Source organism: Oncorhynchus clarkii, chromosome 1 (assembly GCF_045791955.1).
Source record: "Oncorhynchus clarkii lewisi isolate Uvic-CL-2024 chromosome 1, UVic_Ocla_1.0, whole genome shotgun sequence".
Taxonomy (NCBI): Eukaryota; Metazoa; Chordata; class Actinopteri; order Salmoniformes; family Salmonidae; genus Oncorhynchus; species Oncorhynchus clarkii.
In genome coordinates this window covers 50,737,579-50,753,258 of record NC_092147.1, presented here as the reverse complement: position 1 = coordinate 50,753,258, position 15,680 = coordinate 50,737,579, and the positions used below count along the sequence as shown (strand labels likewise).

Genomic DNA, 15,680 nt, shown 5'->3' with positions numbered 1-15,680 from the left:
ACAGAAATGCATGGAGCAGTGTATTCAAAAGACAAGTCGAATGTCACTGCAAGCATCATTCGGTCAGCTTGCAATGTATAGCAATGTCACCTTTAACCCCTTGCTTCGTACAGAAGGGGAGATAGGGTAGATAGAAAGCCAGTGACAGTATGTGCTGTATATAGATTGGGGGCGGTGAGAAGTTTAACTTGCTGCAATATTAACCTTGCTGTTTTCTCTCAACAGTGATGGATGAATATGCTGAATAGAAGGAAACTCCAGCACACTGTTGATCTTAATATTTTTTATTTAACCTTTTATTTATCCAGGCAAGTCAAATAAGAACAAATTCTTATTTCCAATGACGGCCTGGCATGAGACAAAAGGCCTCCTTTGGGGACGGGGGATAAAAAACATTTTAAACTATGTAAAACAAAACAGAGACAGAAGAAACTGGCAACAGCACAAATACAACAGCAAACAAACTGTGTGTGTGTGTGTGTGTGTGTGTGTGTGTGTGTGTGTGTGTGTGTGTGTGTGTGTGTGTGTGTGTGTGTGTGTGTGTGTGTGTGTGTGTGTGTGTGTGTGTGTGTGTGTGTGTGTGTGTGTGTTTGTGCAGGAATGTGTGTGGAGTGTATAAAGTAAAACAACAAGCTTCCTTATATAAAGCAATGCAAACTAGTGATATCGGGTGAAAACTAGAAAAAGCTACAGTACAAGTCAAAAGTTTGGACACACCTACTCATTCAAGGGTTTTTCTTTATTTTTTATTATTTTCTACATTGTGGAATAATAGTGAAGACATCACAACTATGAAATAACACATATGGAATCATGTAGTAACCAAAAAAAGTGTTAAACAAATCAAAATATATTTTTAGATTCTTCAAAGTAGCCACCCATTGCCTTGATGACAGCTTTGCACACTCTTGGCATTATCTCAATTCTATTAATCTATTTGTCCTTTGAACTCCTCCAGGGACACCAGGTCCTGGGGTTTTTATGTTGGCTTTGAAGGAATTCCAAGACCAGGGGGCTGAGTAATGAAAGGACCTTTTTCTATGATCTGTAAAACTTTTTGAGACTGTTGGCATGAAACAAGATTGAGATCTGAGCTTGAATGTGTTTTCATTTTGAGGTAGATAGGAGGATAGATAAAATGGAACATTTTCCTAAAATGGCCTTATAAATAAGAATGTGTCACTCTTTAAGCCTGCGGGTTGCTAGTGATGTCCACTCGACAGCACTGTAGAGATCACAATGGTGACTTAGACCTCTGATTGGTGACAAGACAAAGGGCTGCATGATACACAGAGTAAAGAGCCGTCAGTGTAAAGCTTGAGGCTTGTGCATAAATAGTATTACCATAGTCCAACACAGAGAGAAAAGTACAACGAATCAACTATTTTCTGGCGGCAAAGGTAAGCTTTGTGCCGGTAATAAAACCCAACACGTAGCTTGAGATTCCTGACAAGGTTCAAATCAAATTGTATTTGTCACATGCGCCGAATACAGTGAAATGCTTTAAGAAGTTTTGAGTGGTGAAGCTCAACTTCTCATCCACCCAAACTCCCAAATACTTGTACATTTTTACTTGCTCTATAGACTGTCCTTCCACAGTAGTAATTCTATGTTTTTTTTGTGTTTATTATTGGAAAATACAGTGCATTTTGTTTTAGAGCAATTCAGAGCAAGCTTCAAATCGTACCGATTCTATTGATGTTAAAAGCTGTTTGAGCTTTTTCAGAAGCCAAAGTTAAACTGCTGACACTTGAATAGAGAACAGTGTCATCCGCATAAAAATTTACATCAGCTGTCTCAATGTCTCCCAATGTTGTTAATATACACTGCTCAAAAAAATAAAAGGAACACTAAAATAACACATCCTAGATCTGAATGAATGAAATATTCTTATTAAATACTTTTTTCTTTATATAGTTGAATGTGCTGACAACAAAATCACACAAAAATTATCAATGGAAATCAAATTTATCAACCCATGGAGGTCTGGATTTGGAGTCACCCTCAAAATTAAAGTGGAAAACCACACTACAGGCTGATCCAACTTTGATGTAATGTCCTTAAAACAAGTCAAAATGAGGCTCAGTAGTGTGTGTGGCCTCCACGTGCCTGTATGACCTCCCTACAACGCCTGGACATGCTCCTGATGAGGTGGTGGATGGTCTCCTGAGGGATCTCCTCCCAGACCTGGACTAAAGCATCCGCCAACTCCTGGACAGTCTGTGGTGCAACGTGGCGTTGGTGGATGCAGCGAGACATGATGTCCCAGATGTGCTCAATTGGATTCAGGTCTGGGGAATGGGCGGGCCAGTCCATAGCATCAATGCCTTCCTCTTGCAGGAACTGCTGACACACTCCAGCCACATGAGGTCTAGCGTTGTCTTGCATTAGGAGGAACCCAGGGCCAACTGCACCAGCATATGGTCTCACAAGGGGTCTGAGGATCTCATCTCGGTACCGAATGGCAGTCAGGCTACCTCTGGCGAGCACATGGAGGGCTGTGCGGCCCCCCAAAGAAATGCCACCCCACACCATGACTGACCCACCGCCAAACCGGTCATGCTGGAGGATGTTGCAGGCAGCAGAACGTTCTCCACGGCGTCTCCAGACTGTCACATCTGTCACATGTGCTCAGTGTGAACCTGCTTTCATCTGTGAAGAGCACAGGGCGCCAGTGGCGAATTTGCCAATCTTGGTGTTCTCTGGCAAATGCCAAATGCCAAAATGCCATTTTGCAGGGCTCTGGCAGTGTTCCTCCTGCTCCTCCTTGCACAAAGGCAGAGGTAGTGGTCCTGCTGCTGGGTTGTTGCCCTCCTACGGCCTCCTCCACGTCTCCTGATGTTCTGGCCTGTCTCCTGGTAGCGCCTCTATGCTCTGAACACTACGCTGACAGACACAGCAAACCTTCTTGCCACAGCTCGCATTGATGTGCCATCCTGGATGAGCTGCACTACCTGAGCCACTAGTGTGGGTTGTAGACTCCGTCTCATGCTACCACTAGAGTGAAAGCACCGCCAGCATTCAAAAGTGACCAAAACATCAGCCAGGAAGCATAGGAACTGAGAAGTGGTCTGTGGTTACCACCAGCAGAACCACTCCTTTATTGGGGGTGTCTTGCTAATTGCCTATAATTTCCACCTGTTGTCTATTCCATTTGCACAACAGCATGTGAAATGTATTGTCAATCAGTGTTGCTTCCTAAGTGGACAGTTTGATTTCACAGAAGTGTAATTGACTTGGAGTTACATTGTGTTGTTTAAGTGTTCCCTTTATTTTTTTGAGCAGTGTAGATAATAAACAGCAGGGGACCTAAAATGTATCCTTGAGGCACACCTGAGCACAACTCTACGGTGTCTGACTTACAACCATCTGCCTTTGACAGGTAGTTCTCAAACCACTCCAGAGCATGACAAGTAATCCCAATACAGTTCTATGAATACAGATAAACAATGCAGCTTATTATCCAGGGCACAGTGAATATCATTCAAAACCCTAAAAATTGATGTGACAGTGCTGTGGCTAGACTTGAAAAATGATTGCGTACCACTCAAAATTATATTTTCCTGGAGATGTGCCTTAAACTGCTTATTGACTAAGGACCTTTGCCAGAACAGACAATGTAGATATAGTTATTCAGTAGAGTGGGACCACCTCCTTTCAAAAGAGGTAGTACAAATGCTGATTTCCACAACTTGGGGATTTCATTACATTCTATGGTGAGGTTAAAGATGCATGTTAAAGGGGGAGCAATGATGTCTGCAGCTAATTGTAGTAGGCGGGGGCCTAGATCATCAGGGCCAGGGGATTTTTAAAAACATGAATTGCTCTCAGGGCTCTATGCACCTCTGAGACAGAATAGGGCGAGCATTTCACAGGGTGCTCATGTTAACCTTTTAACCCTATCAACTAATCCGCCTGCATCAAGAAAATCTGCCTGCATAAATTACCACCTGTGAGTCAACCAGCAGTTGTTTAAGGAGCTGTGCTTCTTGTTTACACTCTAAACCATTCACTACTTGCCAAATTTGGAAGGATTATTCAGATTATCAGCGGGAGAACTGAGGTAGTGGTCTGCTTTCAACTTTCGGGGTCATAGCCACACCCTGATTCTGAAGGCATTTAAAAGCCATCCAATCATCAGCTGAATCAGACCTTCTTGCTTTAGGTCATCTGAGAACCAAGGAATCTGCACTTAATTCTGTATTATTTGAATGGACATGCTTGTTGCATACTTCCTGGAATGCTTTGTGGAAGTAAGAAAAAGCTAATTCGACATCAGGGACGAATTCAACTCTATTCCAGGCAATATTCAAAACATCATGTAAAAAAAAAACCTGAGTATCAAACTGCTTCCAGTTTCTTTTCATGATGATACACAGGAGGTAGTTTAGGAATGTTACCATCCTTTACACAGGCAGCAGCACAGTGATCACTTATATCAGTTACACCAGCAGCATTAAAACAATGTGGAGTGTTGGTTGAAATAAGATCAATCAAAGAGGATTTCAGAGGACACTTTGCATTCAATCTTGTTACATTGTTAAGAATCTGCGTAAGATTATAGGTAAATGCATAGATTCTTGAGTTGGTCAGAGCTGGATGTCAACCAGTCTATGTTCAGGTCACCCATAAGCACAATTTCAGATTTGACATTGGCGTTGATGGTTACAATGTCTTTGTCAGCGCTAGATTGTCCGAGGCAGGTTTCAGAAAGCATAAATACATCTGGGTCTGCGGTTTTTATCCAGATATTCACAAGATCAATTATTGCAATACGATTTATGTGCCACTCTGACTTTTTAATTCAGATGGGGTAGAGCTGTCAGGACCTGGGTTAGATTGCATATTTTGATTCACAAACAGTACTAGAACCATAGTCCAGAGCAGTGGTTCCCAAAATGTTATAGTCCCGTAACCCTTCAAACATTCAACCTCCAGCTGCGTACCCCCTCTTGCACCAGGGTCAGCGCACTCTCAAATGTCGTTTTTTTGCTATCCTTGTCAGCCTTCCACACACACACTACAGTATACGATACATTTATTAAACAGCTCGTGGGAAGTGACAAAGAGCTCTTATAGGACCTAATAATAATAATCAATAATTTTGCTCTTTATTTAGCCATCTTACATATAAAACTTTTTGTTCATCAATAATGGTGAATATCTCACCATAGGCTAATGAAAAGGGTGTGCTTGAAAGGATGCATATAACTGCAATGTTGGGTTGTATTGGAGAGAGTCTCAGTCTTAGACAATTTTCCACACACAGTCTGTGCCTGTATTTAGTTTTCATGCTAGTGAGGGCCGAGAATCCACTCTCACACAGGTATGTGGTTGCAAAGTGTCTTAACAGCGCGATTTGCCAAGCGCAGATACACTGACCGCAGCCCGATCCAGAAATCTGGCAGTGGCTCCTGATTAAATGACATTTTCACAGAACCGCTTGTTGCAATTTCGATGAGGCTCTCTTGTTCAGATATCGGTAAGTGGACTGGAGGCACGGCATGAAAGGGATAACGAATCCAGTTGTTTGTGTCATCTGTTTTGGCAAAGTACCTGCATAATTGCGCACCCAGCTCACCCAGGTGGTTCGCTATATCACATATGACATTGTCCCTAAGCTTGAGTTAATTTCATAGCCTCAATTTTGTCCCGCACATTGAATATAGTTGCGGAGAGTCCCTGTAATCCTAGATTCAGATCATTCAGGCGAGAAAAAACATCACCCAGATAGGCCAGTCGTGTGAGAAACTCATAATGCATGCGATCAGACAAGTGAAAATTATGGCCAGTAAAGAGAACTTTAAGCTCATCTCACAATTAAAAAAAAAACATGTCCCTTGATAATCAGCGCACTTCTGTGTGTTGTAAAAGCATTACATGGTCGCTGCCCATATCATTGCATAATGCGTAAAATACACGAGTTCAGGGGCCTTATTTTAACAAAGTTAACATTTTTCACTGTAGTGTCCAAAACATATTTCAAGCTGTCAGGCATTCCCTTGGCAGCAAGAGCCTCTCGTTGGATGCTGCAGTGTATTCAAGTGGTGTCGGGAGCAACTGCCTGCACGCGCATTACCACTCCACTATGTCTCCCTGTCATGGCTTTTGCACCATCAGTACAGATACCAACACATCCTGACCACCCAAGTCCATTTGGTGTCACAAAGCTGTCTAGTAATTTAAAAATATCCTCTCACGTTGTCCTGGTTTCCAGAAGAGGATGTCTTCCTTAATTGACCCCCTGTAAACGTAAAGAACATATACCAGGAGCTGTGCCAGGTCCGCCACGTCTGTTGACTCATCCAGCTGTAACGCGTAGAATTCACTGGCTTGTATGCAAAGCAGTAATTGTTTCAAAACATTTCCTGCCATGTCACTTATATGTCGTGAAACAGTTTTGTTTTATGAAGTCATTGTCTATATAGTTTTTAGGGCCTTTTCCCCCAGCAGTGTCCCAGCCATATCTGCGGCAGCAGGAAGAATTAAGTCCTCCACAATAGTATGGGGCTTGCCTTGACCTGAGATATCTCTGTTTTCTTTATATTTTGGTTATGTCAGGGTGTGACATGGGTGTGTACACTAGTTTTTGTATTGTCTAGGGTTTTTTGTATGTCTAGGGTTTTTGTAGATCTAGGTGATTTGTATGTCTATGGTGGCCTGATATGGTTCCCAATCAGAGGCAGCTGTTAATCGTTGTCTCTGATTGGGGGTCATATTTAGGTAGCCATTTTCCCTTTGGTGTTTGTGGGATCTTGTTCTATGTTTAGTTGCCTGTCTGCACTATTCGTATAGCGTCACGTTTTGTTATTTTGTTGGTTTATTCGGTGTTCATTCTTTAAATAAAAAAGAATGTATGCATACCACGCTGCGCCTTGGTCCTATCCTTATAACGAACGTGACACCTAGCCACTCAGTAGCTCACCATATCAGACGCTTCTAGCCCCTTCTTATTAATGGTATCTGTTGCTTTTATACTACTTACTACTCAAAAATGGTCTTTATTCTCGCTCATTAAACTCCCGTGGCTTATTTTTTAAATTGTCATGTTTAGTTTCTAAATGTCTGCGCAAGACTGAAGTTTTCCCGCAAGAGAGTAACGGTTAATGTGAATGGATGTTCATTATTTGACTAGGCTACCTGTATTTGACATTGTGTTATTTCGCTGAACGCTAGATGGTTTAATTTTATTTTTGGCAGTGAAACGAGGCTACTCAGGCAAGAAAAAAAAACTCACCCAAATAAATAGCCCCGTTGGAATATATAAATGTACTGTTTGAGAATGTGAAGATTGTTTTACAAGGAAAACCTTGTCCAGAGGAACCAGAGTCTTTAACACAACATACTTTGTATACAAAAGTATGTGAACACCCCTTCAAATTGGTGAATTTGGCTATTTCAGCCACACCCGTTGCTGACACAGGTGTAAAATCGAGTGCCCAGCCATGCAATCGCCATAAACAAACATTAGTAGGAGAATGGCCTTACTGAAGAGCTCAGTGACTTTCAATGTGGCTCAGCCACGAAGTGGTAGGCCATACAAGCTCACAGACCGCCAAGTGCTGTTTTTCGGGAGCTTCATAAAATGGAAATGCGTTCTCTGGAGTGATGAATCACCCTTCTCCATCTTGCAGTCTGACGGACGAATCTGGGTTTGGCAGATGCCAGGAGAACGCTACCTGCCTGAATGCATAGTGCCAACTGTAAAGTTTGGTGGATGAGGGATAATGGTCCGGGTTAGACCCCTTAGTTCCAGTGAAGGGAAATCTTAACGCTACAACTTACAATGACATTCTAGATGATTCTGCGCTTCCAACTTTGTGGCAACAGTTTGGGGAAGGCCCTTTCCTGTTTCAGCATGACAATGCCCCTGTGCACAAAGCGAGGTCCATACAGCAATGGTTTGTTGAGATCGGTGTGGAAGAACTTGACTGGCCTGCACAGAGCCCTGACCTCAATGCCAACAACTACCTCTGGGATTAATTGGAATGCCAACTTTGAGCCAGGTCTAATCGCCCAACATCAGTGCCCGACCTCATTAATGCTCTCGTGGCTGAATGGAAGCAAGTTCCCGCAGGAATGTTACAACATCTAGTGAAAAGCCTTCCCAGAAGAGTGGAGGCTGTTATAAAGGGGGGGGGGGGGGGATCATGCATCATCCTCAGTGTAAGAGTCAAGGGTGGACAATAGCAACAGCAACATGTTCATTTACATCCTATCAATCAACATAAGAAATAACCATAGAAACTTTTCTAAGACTCAGATCTAAAATATTATGCCTTTGAGGTTGCATACTAATCACAAATATGCATAAGCTACAATAAAATAAGCTACAATGAGATAACAATAAAGTCCAAGTAATACCAATCTAAATGCATAGAAGTGCAGAGGCGTCATGCCCATAGGAGGCACAGGGGCTCAGATTTGTCCTATTTACTAAATGTATACACTATACACAGTAAATATATTTTTTGTTGTATCTCTTTAATACTACTAGTTACCAAGCAGTTTCACGAAGTAGGCTTTAGCTAGCCCAAATAGGTTCCCAAGCTCCCAACCTCATAACTAGCTACCAAGGAGCCATTTTAGGCTATTAATCAAGTTAGAGTACCTATCTTAGCTAGCACGCCAGCTGACAAGGTTGGTAGACTTTCGAAAAGCAATAAATAACCAAATGTATTGAATAATGCTCACATTCCTTTCAATCGTTTACCCCGATATGCATAGAAGCATATTTTGTTTATTTAAAAAAAAAAAAATCACCAGACAGGACGATACAGACAGCAGGAAAAGGTTGTTTCAGGTGTTTGAAAAATGCTAAATTTACCACCCATCTGCATTTACTTTGTGTCCCCTCAGATTTTTGGGGTGCATGTGTGCGGGTGTAAGTGTGTGCTGGAGCGGTGACCGAAGCTCGGGTGAGAATGGGCAAGTGGCAGGGTTGTGCCAGGTTGGGTAGTCGGGAGCGGACCGAAAGGTGGGGGACAAGCAGTGCAGCACGCCATGGGAGTAGCTTAGGTATCACACCCGCTTGGGGAAGCTAGTGTCGGGAGGCTGGGTAGGAGAGGAGGCTTTTAACCAGACAGGTGCATGGTGGAGGAGCTTTCAGCAATGGCACTGGAGAGATTGTTATTCGTTTGCTTTCTCCAATCTGCAAAAAAAGATAGAGGATCTGTAATGGATTTTCTAAATGAACATGCTGACCTGCCTTGTCTCCCCCTCCCTCTTGACTCTCTTCCAGATGCATCTGTCTTCGGAGGGGAACCTGGTTTCTACGGAGGTAAGACTTGTTATGGATAATCTCAACAGAGTGTTTGTGTGTGTGTGTGTGTGTGTGTGTGTGTGTGTGTGTGTGTGTGTGTGTGTGTGTGTGTGTGTGTGTGTGTGTGTGTGTGTGTGTGTGTGTGTGTGTGTGTGTGTGTGTGTGTGTGTGCCTGCGTGCATGTGTTTCTTATCAGTTTGGAATAATGAGGAAATGTTGCAATGTCACCAAATCCAAGCAGAATCCAGAAACACACACAGCAATATGCAGATTTCTCAAATGGGATTTATCAGTAAGTAGCCTACTTAAAAATCTGACAAGAGTTACTAGAAACCATGTTCGGAGGGGATTTCTCCCCCAGCTGGTTATTAGCATGTGTACAGTGAGCACTACACACCAGACCACAAGGCATTTAGTGAATCTGTGAGTGAACTGATAAGTATCTATGTCAACAATTCATGTGAAAGACAGAACTGGAAGCGAAAGAGCAATTTAACACCTCAGACGTGATATGTGGCAGACATCCTTCTCACCAGACAGACTGACTGCTTAGTTTCTTCTCAGCTGCATCCATTCAGTAGTAACTATCACAAGGTTGTAATCTCTTGTGGACAGATGCGCTGTGTGGCTCAATAGGCTCTAATTACCTACCTGTGAATCAGTGGCGTCCAACAGTTTTTTTTGCGGGGGGGGGGCTCCCCAATGAAATCTAGCTAATATACTGAAGCTAATCTCATGCTATTTTACACATTTTGACATGACGCTGAGAGAAAATGTTGCTGTTTCAAGCTAATTTTCTGCAATTCTACTCATATTACCATGGGGCAGAGAAAAACATGTGCAGTGTTATAGCTAATCCAATGCTATTCTACACATTTGTCAATGAGGCTGAGAGAATTCCCAATTTTTAAAGGTAATTTCTTGCAATTCTACATATATTGCCATGGGACAGAGAGGAAAATGTGCAGCTACTGTATATAGCTAATTTTCACGCCATTCTACATGTTTTACAATGAGACAGAAACAAACACTAATTACTATCTCACAATTTTAACCATAACTGTTTATTAACCTCTCTGGGATATGTGGGACGCTAGCGCGCCAAATTCAAATAAATTACTCTAAAAATCAAACTTTCATGAAATCACACATGTAAGATACCAAATTAAAGCTACACGTGTTGTGAATCCAGCCAACATGTCAGATTTCAAAAAGGCTTTTCGGCGAAAGCAAACAATGCTATTATCTAAGGATAGCACCTCCGTGAACAAAGGGAGAGAAGCATATTTCAACCCTGCAGGCGCGACACAAAACGCAGAAATAAAAATATAAATCATGCCTTACCTTTGACGAGCTTCTTCTGTTGGCACTCCAATATGTCCCATAAACATCACAAATGGTCCTTTTGTTCGATTAATTCCGTCGATATACACTGCTCAAAAAAATAAAGTGAACACTAAAATAACACATCCTAGATCTGAATGAATGAAATATTCTTATTAAATACTTGTTTCTTTACATAGTTGAATGTGCTGACAACAAAATCACACAAACATTATCAATGGAAATCAAATTTATCAACCCATGGAGGTCTGGATTTGGAGTCACACTCAAAATTAAAGTGGAAAACCACACTACAGGCTGATCCAACTTTGATGTAATGTCCTTAAAACAAGTCAAAATGAGGCTCAGTAGTGTGTGTGGCCTCCACGTGCCTGTATGACCTCCCTACAACGCCTGGGCATGCTCCTGATGAGGTGGCGTATGGTCTCCTGAGGGATCTCCTCCCAGACCTGGACTAAAGCATCCGCCAACTCCTGGACAGTTTGTGGTGCAACGTGGCATTGGTGGATGGAGCGAGACATGATGTCCCAGATGTGCTCAATTGGATTCAGGTCTAGGGAACGGACGGGCCAGTCCATAGCATCAATGCCTTCCTCTTGCAGGAACTGCTGACACACTCCAGCCACATGAGGTCTAGCATTGTCTTGCATTAGGAGGAACCCAGGGCCAATTGCACCAGCATATGGTCTCACAAGGGGTCTGAGGATCTCATCTCGGTACCTAATGGCAGTCAGGCTACCTCTGGCGAGCACATGGAGGGCTGTGCGGCCCCCCAAAGAAATGCCACCCCACACCATGACTGACCCACCGCCAAACCGGTCGTGCTGGAGGATGTTGCAGGCAGCAGAACGTTCTCCACGGCGTCTCCAGACTGTCATGTCTGTCACATGTGCTCAGTGTGAACCTGCTTTCATCTGTGAAGAGCACAGGGCACCAGTGGCGAATTTGCCAATCTTGGTGTTCTCTGGCAAATGACAAAACTTCCTGCACGGTGTTGGGCTGTAAGCACAACCCCCACCTGTGGACGTCGGCCCTCATACTACCCCCATGGAGTCTGTTTCTGACCGTTTGAGCAGACACATGCACATTTGTGGCCTGCTGGAGGTCATTTTGCAGGGCTCTGGCAGTGCTCCTCCTTGCACAAAGGTGGAGGTAGCGGTCCTGCTGCTGGGTTCTTACCCTCCTACGGCCGCCTCCACATCTCCTGATGTACTGGCCTGTCTCCTGGTAGAGCCTCCATGCTCTGGACACTACGCTGACAGACACAGCAAACCTTCTTGCCACATCTCGCATTGATGTGCCATCCTGGATGAGCTGCTCTACCTGAGTCACTTGTGTGGGTTGTAGACTCCGTCTCATGCTACCACTAGAGTGAAAGCACCGCCAGCATTCAAAAGTGACCAAAACATCAGCCAGGAAGCATAGGAACTGAGAAGTGGTCTGTGGTCCCCACCTGCAGAACCACTCCTTTATTGGGGGTGTCTTGCTAAATGCCTATAATTTCCACCTGTTGTCTATTCCATTTGCACAACAGCATGTGAAATTTATTGTCAATCAGTGTTGCTTCCTAAGAGGACAGTTTGATTTCACAGAAGGGTGATTGACTTAGAGTTAGTTACATTGTGTTGTTTAAGTGTTCCCTTTATTTTTTTGAGCAGTGTATATCCAAAATGTCAATTTATTTGGCGCGTTTGATCCAGAAAAACACCGGTTCCAACTTGCGCAACGCGACTACAAAATATCTCAAAAGTTATCTGTAAACTTTGCCAAAACATTTCAAACTACTTTTGTAATACAACTTTAGGTATTTTTTAAAGTAAATAATCGATAAAATTGAAGACGGGATGATCTGTGTTCAATAAAGGAAGAAAACAAACTGACGCTACCTTTCTGGTCTCGCGCCTCTAACAAACAATACACTTGAAGTGTCCCTCGTTTTGAACAGGGCTACTTCATTACACAAAGGAAAAACCTCAACCAATTTCTAAAGACTGGTGACATCCAGTGGAAGCGGTAGGAACTGCAAGAATGTCCCTTAGAAATCTGAATTTCTAATTTCTGAACTTCTAAAGACAGTGACCTCAAAAAAAATCAGAATGTTTTTTTCTCTGGGTTTCGCCTGCTACATAAGTACTGTTATACTCATAGACATGATTCAAACAGTTTTATAAACTTCAGAGTGTTTTCTATCCAAATCTACTAATACCATGCATATCTTATCTTCTGGGGATGAGTAGCAGGCAGTTGCCCCCTGTCACCAAGAAGTTAACGTGTACAAAAATATATATTATTGATGGTTAAAGTAATTTGCCCATTGTTAAATGCATAATTAACAGTATTATTTGATGTGAACCTGTTTTTGCCATTGTGCCTGGATATCAGACTGCAGAGCTCTTTATTGCAGAGTTGTGTGATTGAGGTGGTAAGTTTTCAATTGGCTGACACCTATCACGTGATTTGTGCAGGCTGAAATATGGTGCGTTGGGATGCTATCGTAAACTTTTATGTTTGTAACAAGCATCCTAACAAGCACTCGTTGTTGCACCTCTGTAATTACAGACTGCAATTACCACCAGTTACATCTTGCTATTAGTGTAATTATGAATTATTATGATTAATTACAATACTTGTTACGGTGTAATTACACTGTAATAAGGCCCCCGTAACATTAAGTGTTACCTTGTTTTCTCCATGCTGGACGTAACCGAAGAAAACGCACTGAAACAGGAAAACTCATTTTCATTTCCCATTGCAAAACATTTTTGGTTGCTTACCCTACTGAAAATGACCTTGTAATGGAGCTCTCAGTCTGTCTGTTTATGGGCCGTGGCCTTAAGGCCTTCATGCCCGGTGGAAAGTCCTTCGTGATTCATTGAGGGCCTTCAAAGGCATCACAGGCAATGCTCTCAAAGAGCATTTTGTTGGACACTTAACCCAAGTCCAGGAAGATTGAGAGAGTTGGAGAAAATTCTGATAGATTTTTGCTGTCCTCTGTATGGCCTGCAGTTGACTAGTTTGTCTGGTTTTAGACCTTTTGACGGTTTCCGGATGTTTTTAGACCATTCGAAGACATAGTTTACACTTCCCTCGACCACTAGATTAGAACACAGATGGGGATGGTCTATTTCAGCAAAATTTCATCACTGCAAGTTTGGCTGTAAGGCATCGATATTAGGAAGGCATCAGTTGTCAGGCAACTCCAAGTCCGAGATATCAATCACATCGATATTAGGAAGGCATCAGTTGTCAGGCAACTCCAAGTCCGAGATATCAGTCACATCGATATTAGGAAGGCATCAGTTGTCAGGCAACTCCAAGTCCAAGATATCAGTCACATCGATATTAGGAAGGCATCAGTTGTCAGGCAACTCCAAGTCCGAGATATCAATCACAACGATATTTGACCTGCAGTTGACTTGTCCCTCTTTGGGACGTTATTAGACAGCTCTTTTCCATTTTAGAACACACCATAGCCTGTGTGTCCCTCGTTCCACTAGATTAGAACACAGCTATGTTTGTTCCAGCAAACTTTCATCATTGACAGTTTTTTTTGTTTGGTCACTTCTGCAGCCAATAAGACATGAGAGTGTAGCTGGCAGATGTCAAAAGAGGGACAGAACAAACTTTTGTAAGAGCTAACTAGGTTATTAGCATGATATATGCTTCCTACTGCATCTATCTTCAATGACCTGGAAAGATTTGTGTCCCTGCTTAATTTTTGGTATTCTGTGCTCTGACAAACTAGTACACAAACCATCAGTCCTTCCCTCCAGGATCTTCCAATGTATTTAAAAAAATAAAAATACTTGTAGCAAAAAAATACGATGGAAGTATGTCTGTCTCGTATAATGTAGCCCGCAAACAATGGAAGTATGTCAAGGCCATTATTGGGCCTCAGTACTCCCTAGTCCCCAGTTCTGGCCTTGCATCGACCCACAGGGTGGTGGTGGTTGAAACACTTTAGAACGTTATCGGCCTGTCAGCGTGGGTTAACAGACTGGCACTGGCCGAGGGTGCGTCCAAAATGGCACCCTCTTCCCTATATAGTGCACTACTTTTGACCAGGGCCCTGTAAAGGTTATAGGGTGCCATTTGGGACTCGGGCCTGGAAGTTCCCCTCTCATCGTTGTTGGCTGGGGAAGGACAGAGCCTAATGAAACGCTGTCTGGGGGGTCAAGATTAACTTTTACCGCGTCTCTTCTGGGGATCCTTCCGCTGTAGCAGATGATGAGGATGCATGTTCCTCCACAACAACACAAGTGATGATCTGGTTAAATGTCCTGACATTACGGCGATGATGAGGACCTTTAGGAAATTGTTTATTTGTCTGGCGTTAGGTTGCCATGGGAGAGGCAACGAGTCTTGTAACAATACAGTGATCTAGATGTGTTATGCTATTATAGATGGAATGCGTGATGTTTTTGAAGGTTCCGAGAGTTCATCAGGTTCATCAATTTGTAATTGAGAAAATTCAAGTTAATTAAGCAGAGGTTGGCCACGAAGAAAGAGCATCTTACGTTATTGTAATGTATTTTAGATGTTCTGTAACAATAATACAAAAAAACGTTATTATTATTTTCTTCCTTTATGGAGAAAATAAAATGGGTGAATAACTAGAATTGACAGATTATGTGAAAATATGTTGGTTTCACGGCTTCTGTGTGGATAAAACACATAGATAATGATACAGCTCTTTCTAGAAATAACACAAATGATGAACTGTTGAGCTATAGGAAGCGTTTCCATTGACTCTAGTCACGTTTGTTGTGCATTTGGAAGACGTAACACACACCAAGGTGACTCCTTGTCACAGAAACATGGGAGGCCTCCTACTTATCTATAGACAAGGTCAGGGACCTGCAATGGTTAATTTACTGTGTGCTGTCATAGTGTACAGGGTATGCATAGATAGCATTATTTATATATTCCCCTCACCCACCACTATATTCCCTCACTAACCAACCAGTGACAGTCAGTGAAGGGTGAATTGAAATGATTTTGTGAGAAGGGGAACATGTCGTGACAATGCATGCAGGGTGCGTTGTTTATTCTCTCCTAGACATCATCTCTCACT

The 15,680-nt window shown here is 42.6% G+C and overlaps 1 protein-coding gene across 1 annotated transcript in view; it reads left to right on the top strand.

Annotated features, from left to right (window-relative positions):
* LOC139408486 (contactin-1a-like) overlaps nt 1-15,680 on the top strand; it is a 137,139-nt gene that overhangs the window by 81,722 nt on the left and 39,737 nt on the right. Inside the window, exon 3 of the mRNA XM_071152449.1 lies at nt 9,242-9,280. Within this exon, the coding sequence (XP_071008550.1) occupies nt 9,242-9,280 (39 nt within the window). The remainder of the gene's footprint in view (nt 1-9,241; nt 9,281-15,680) is intronic.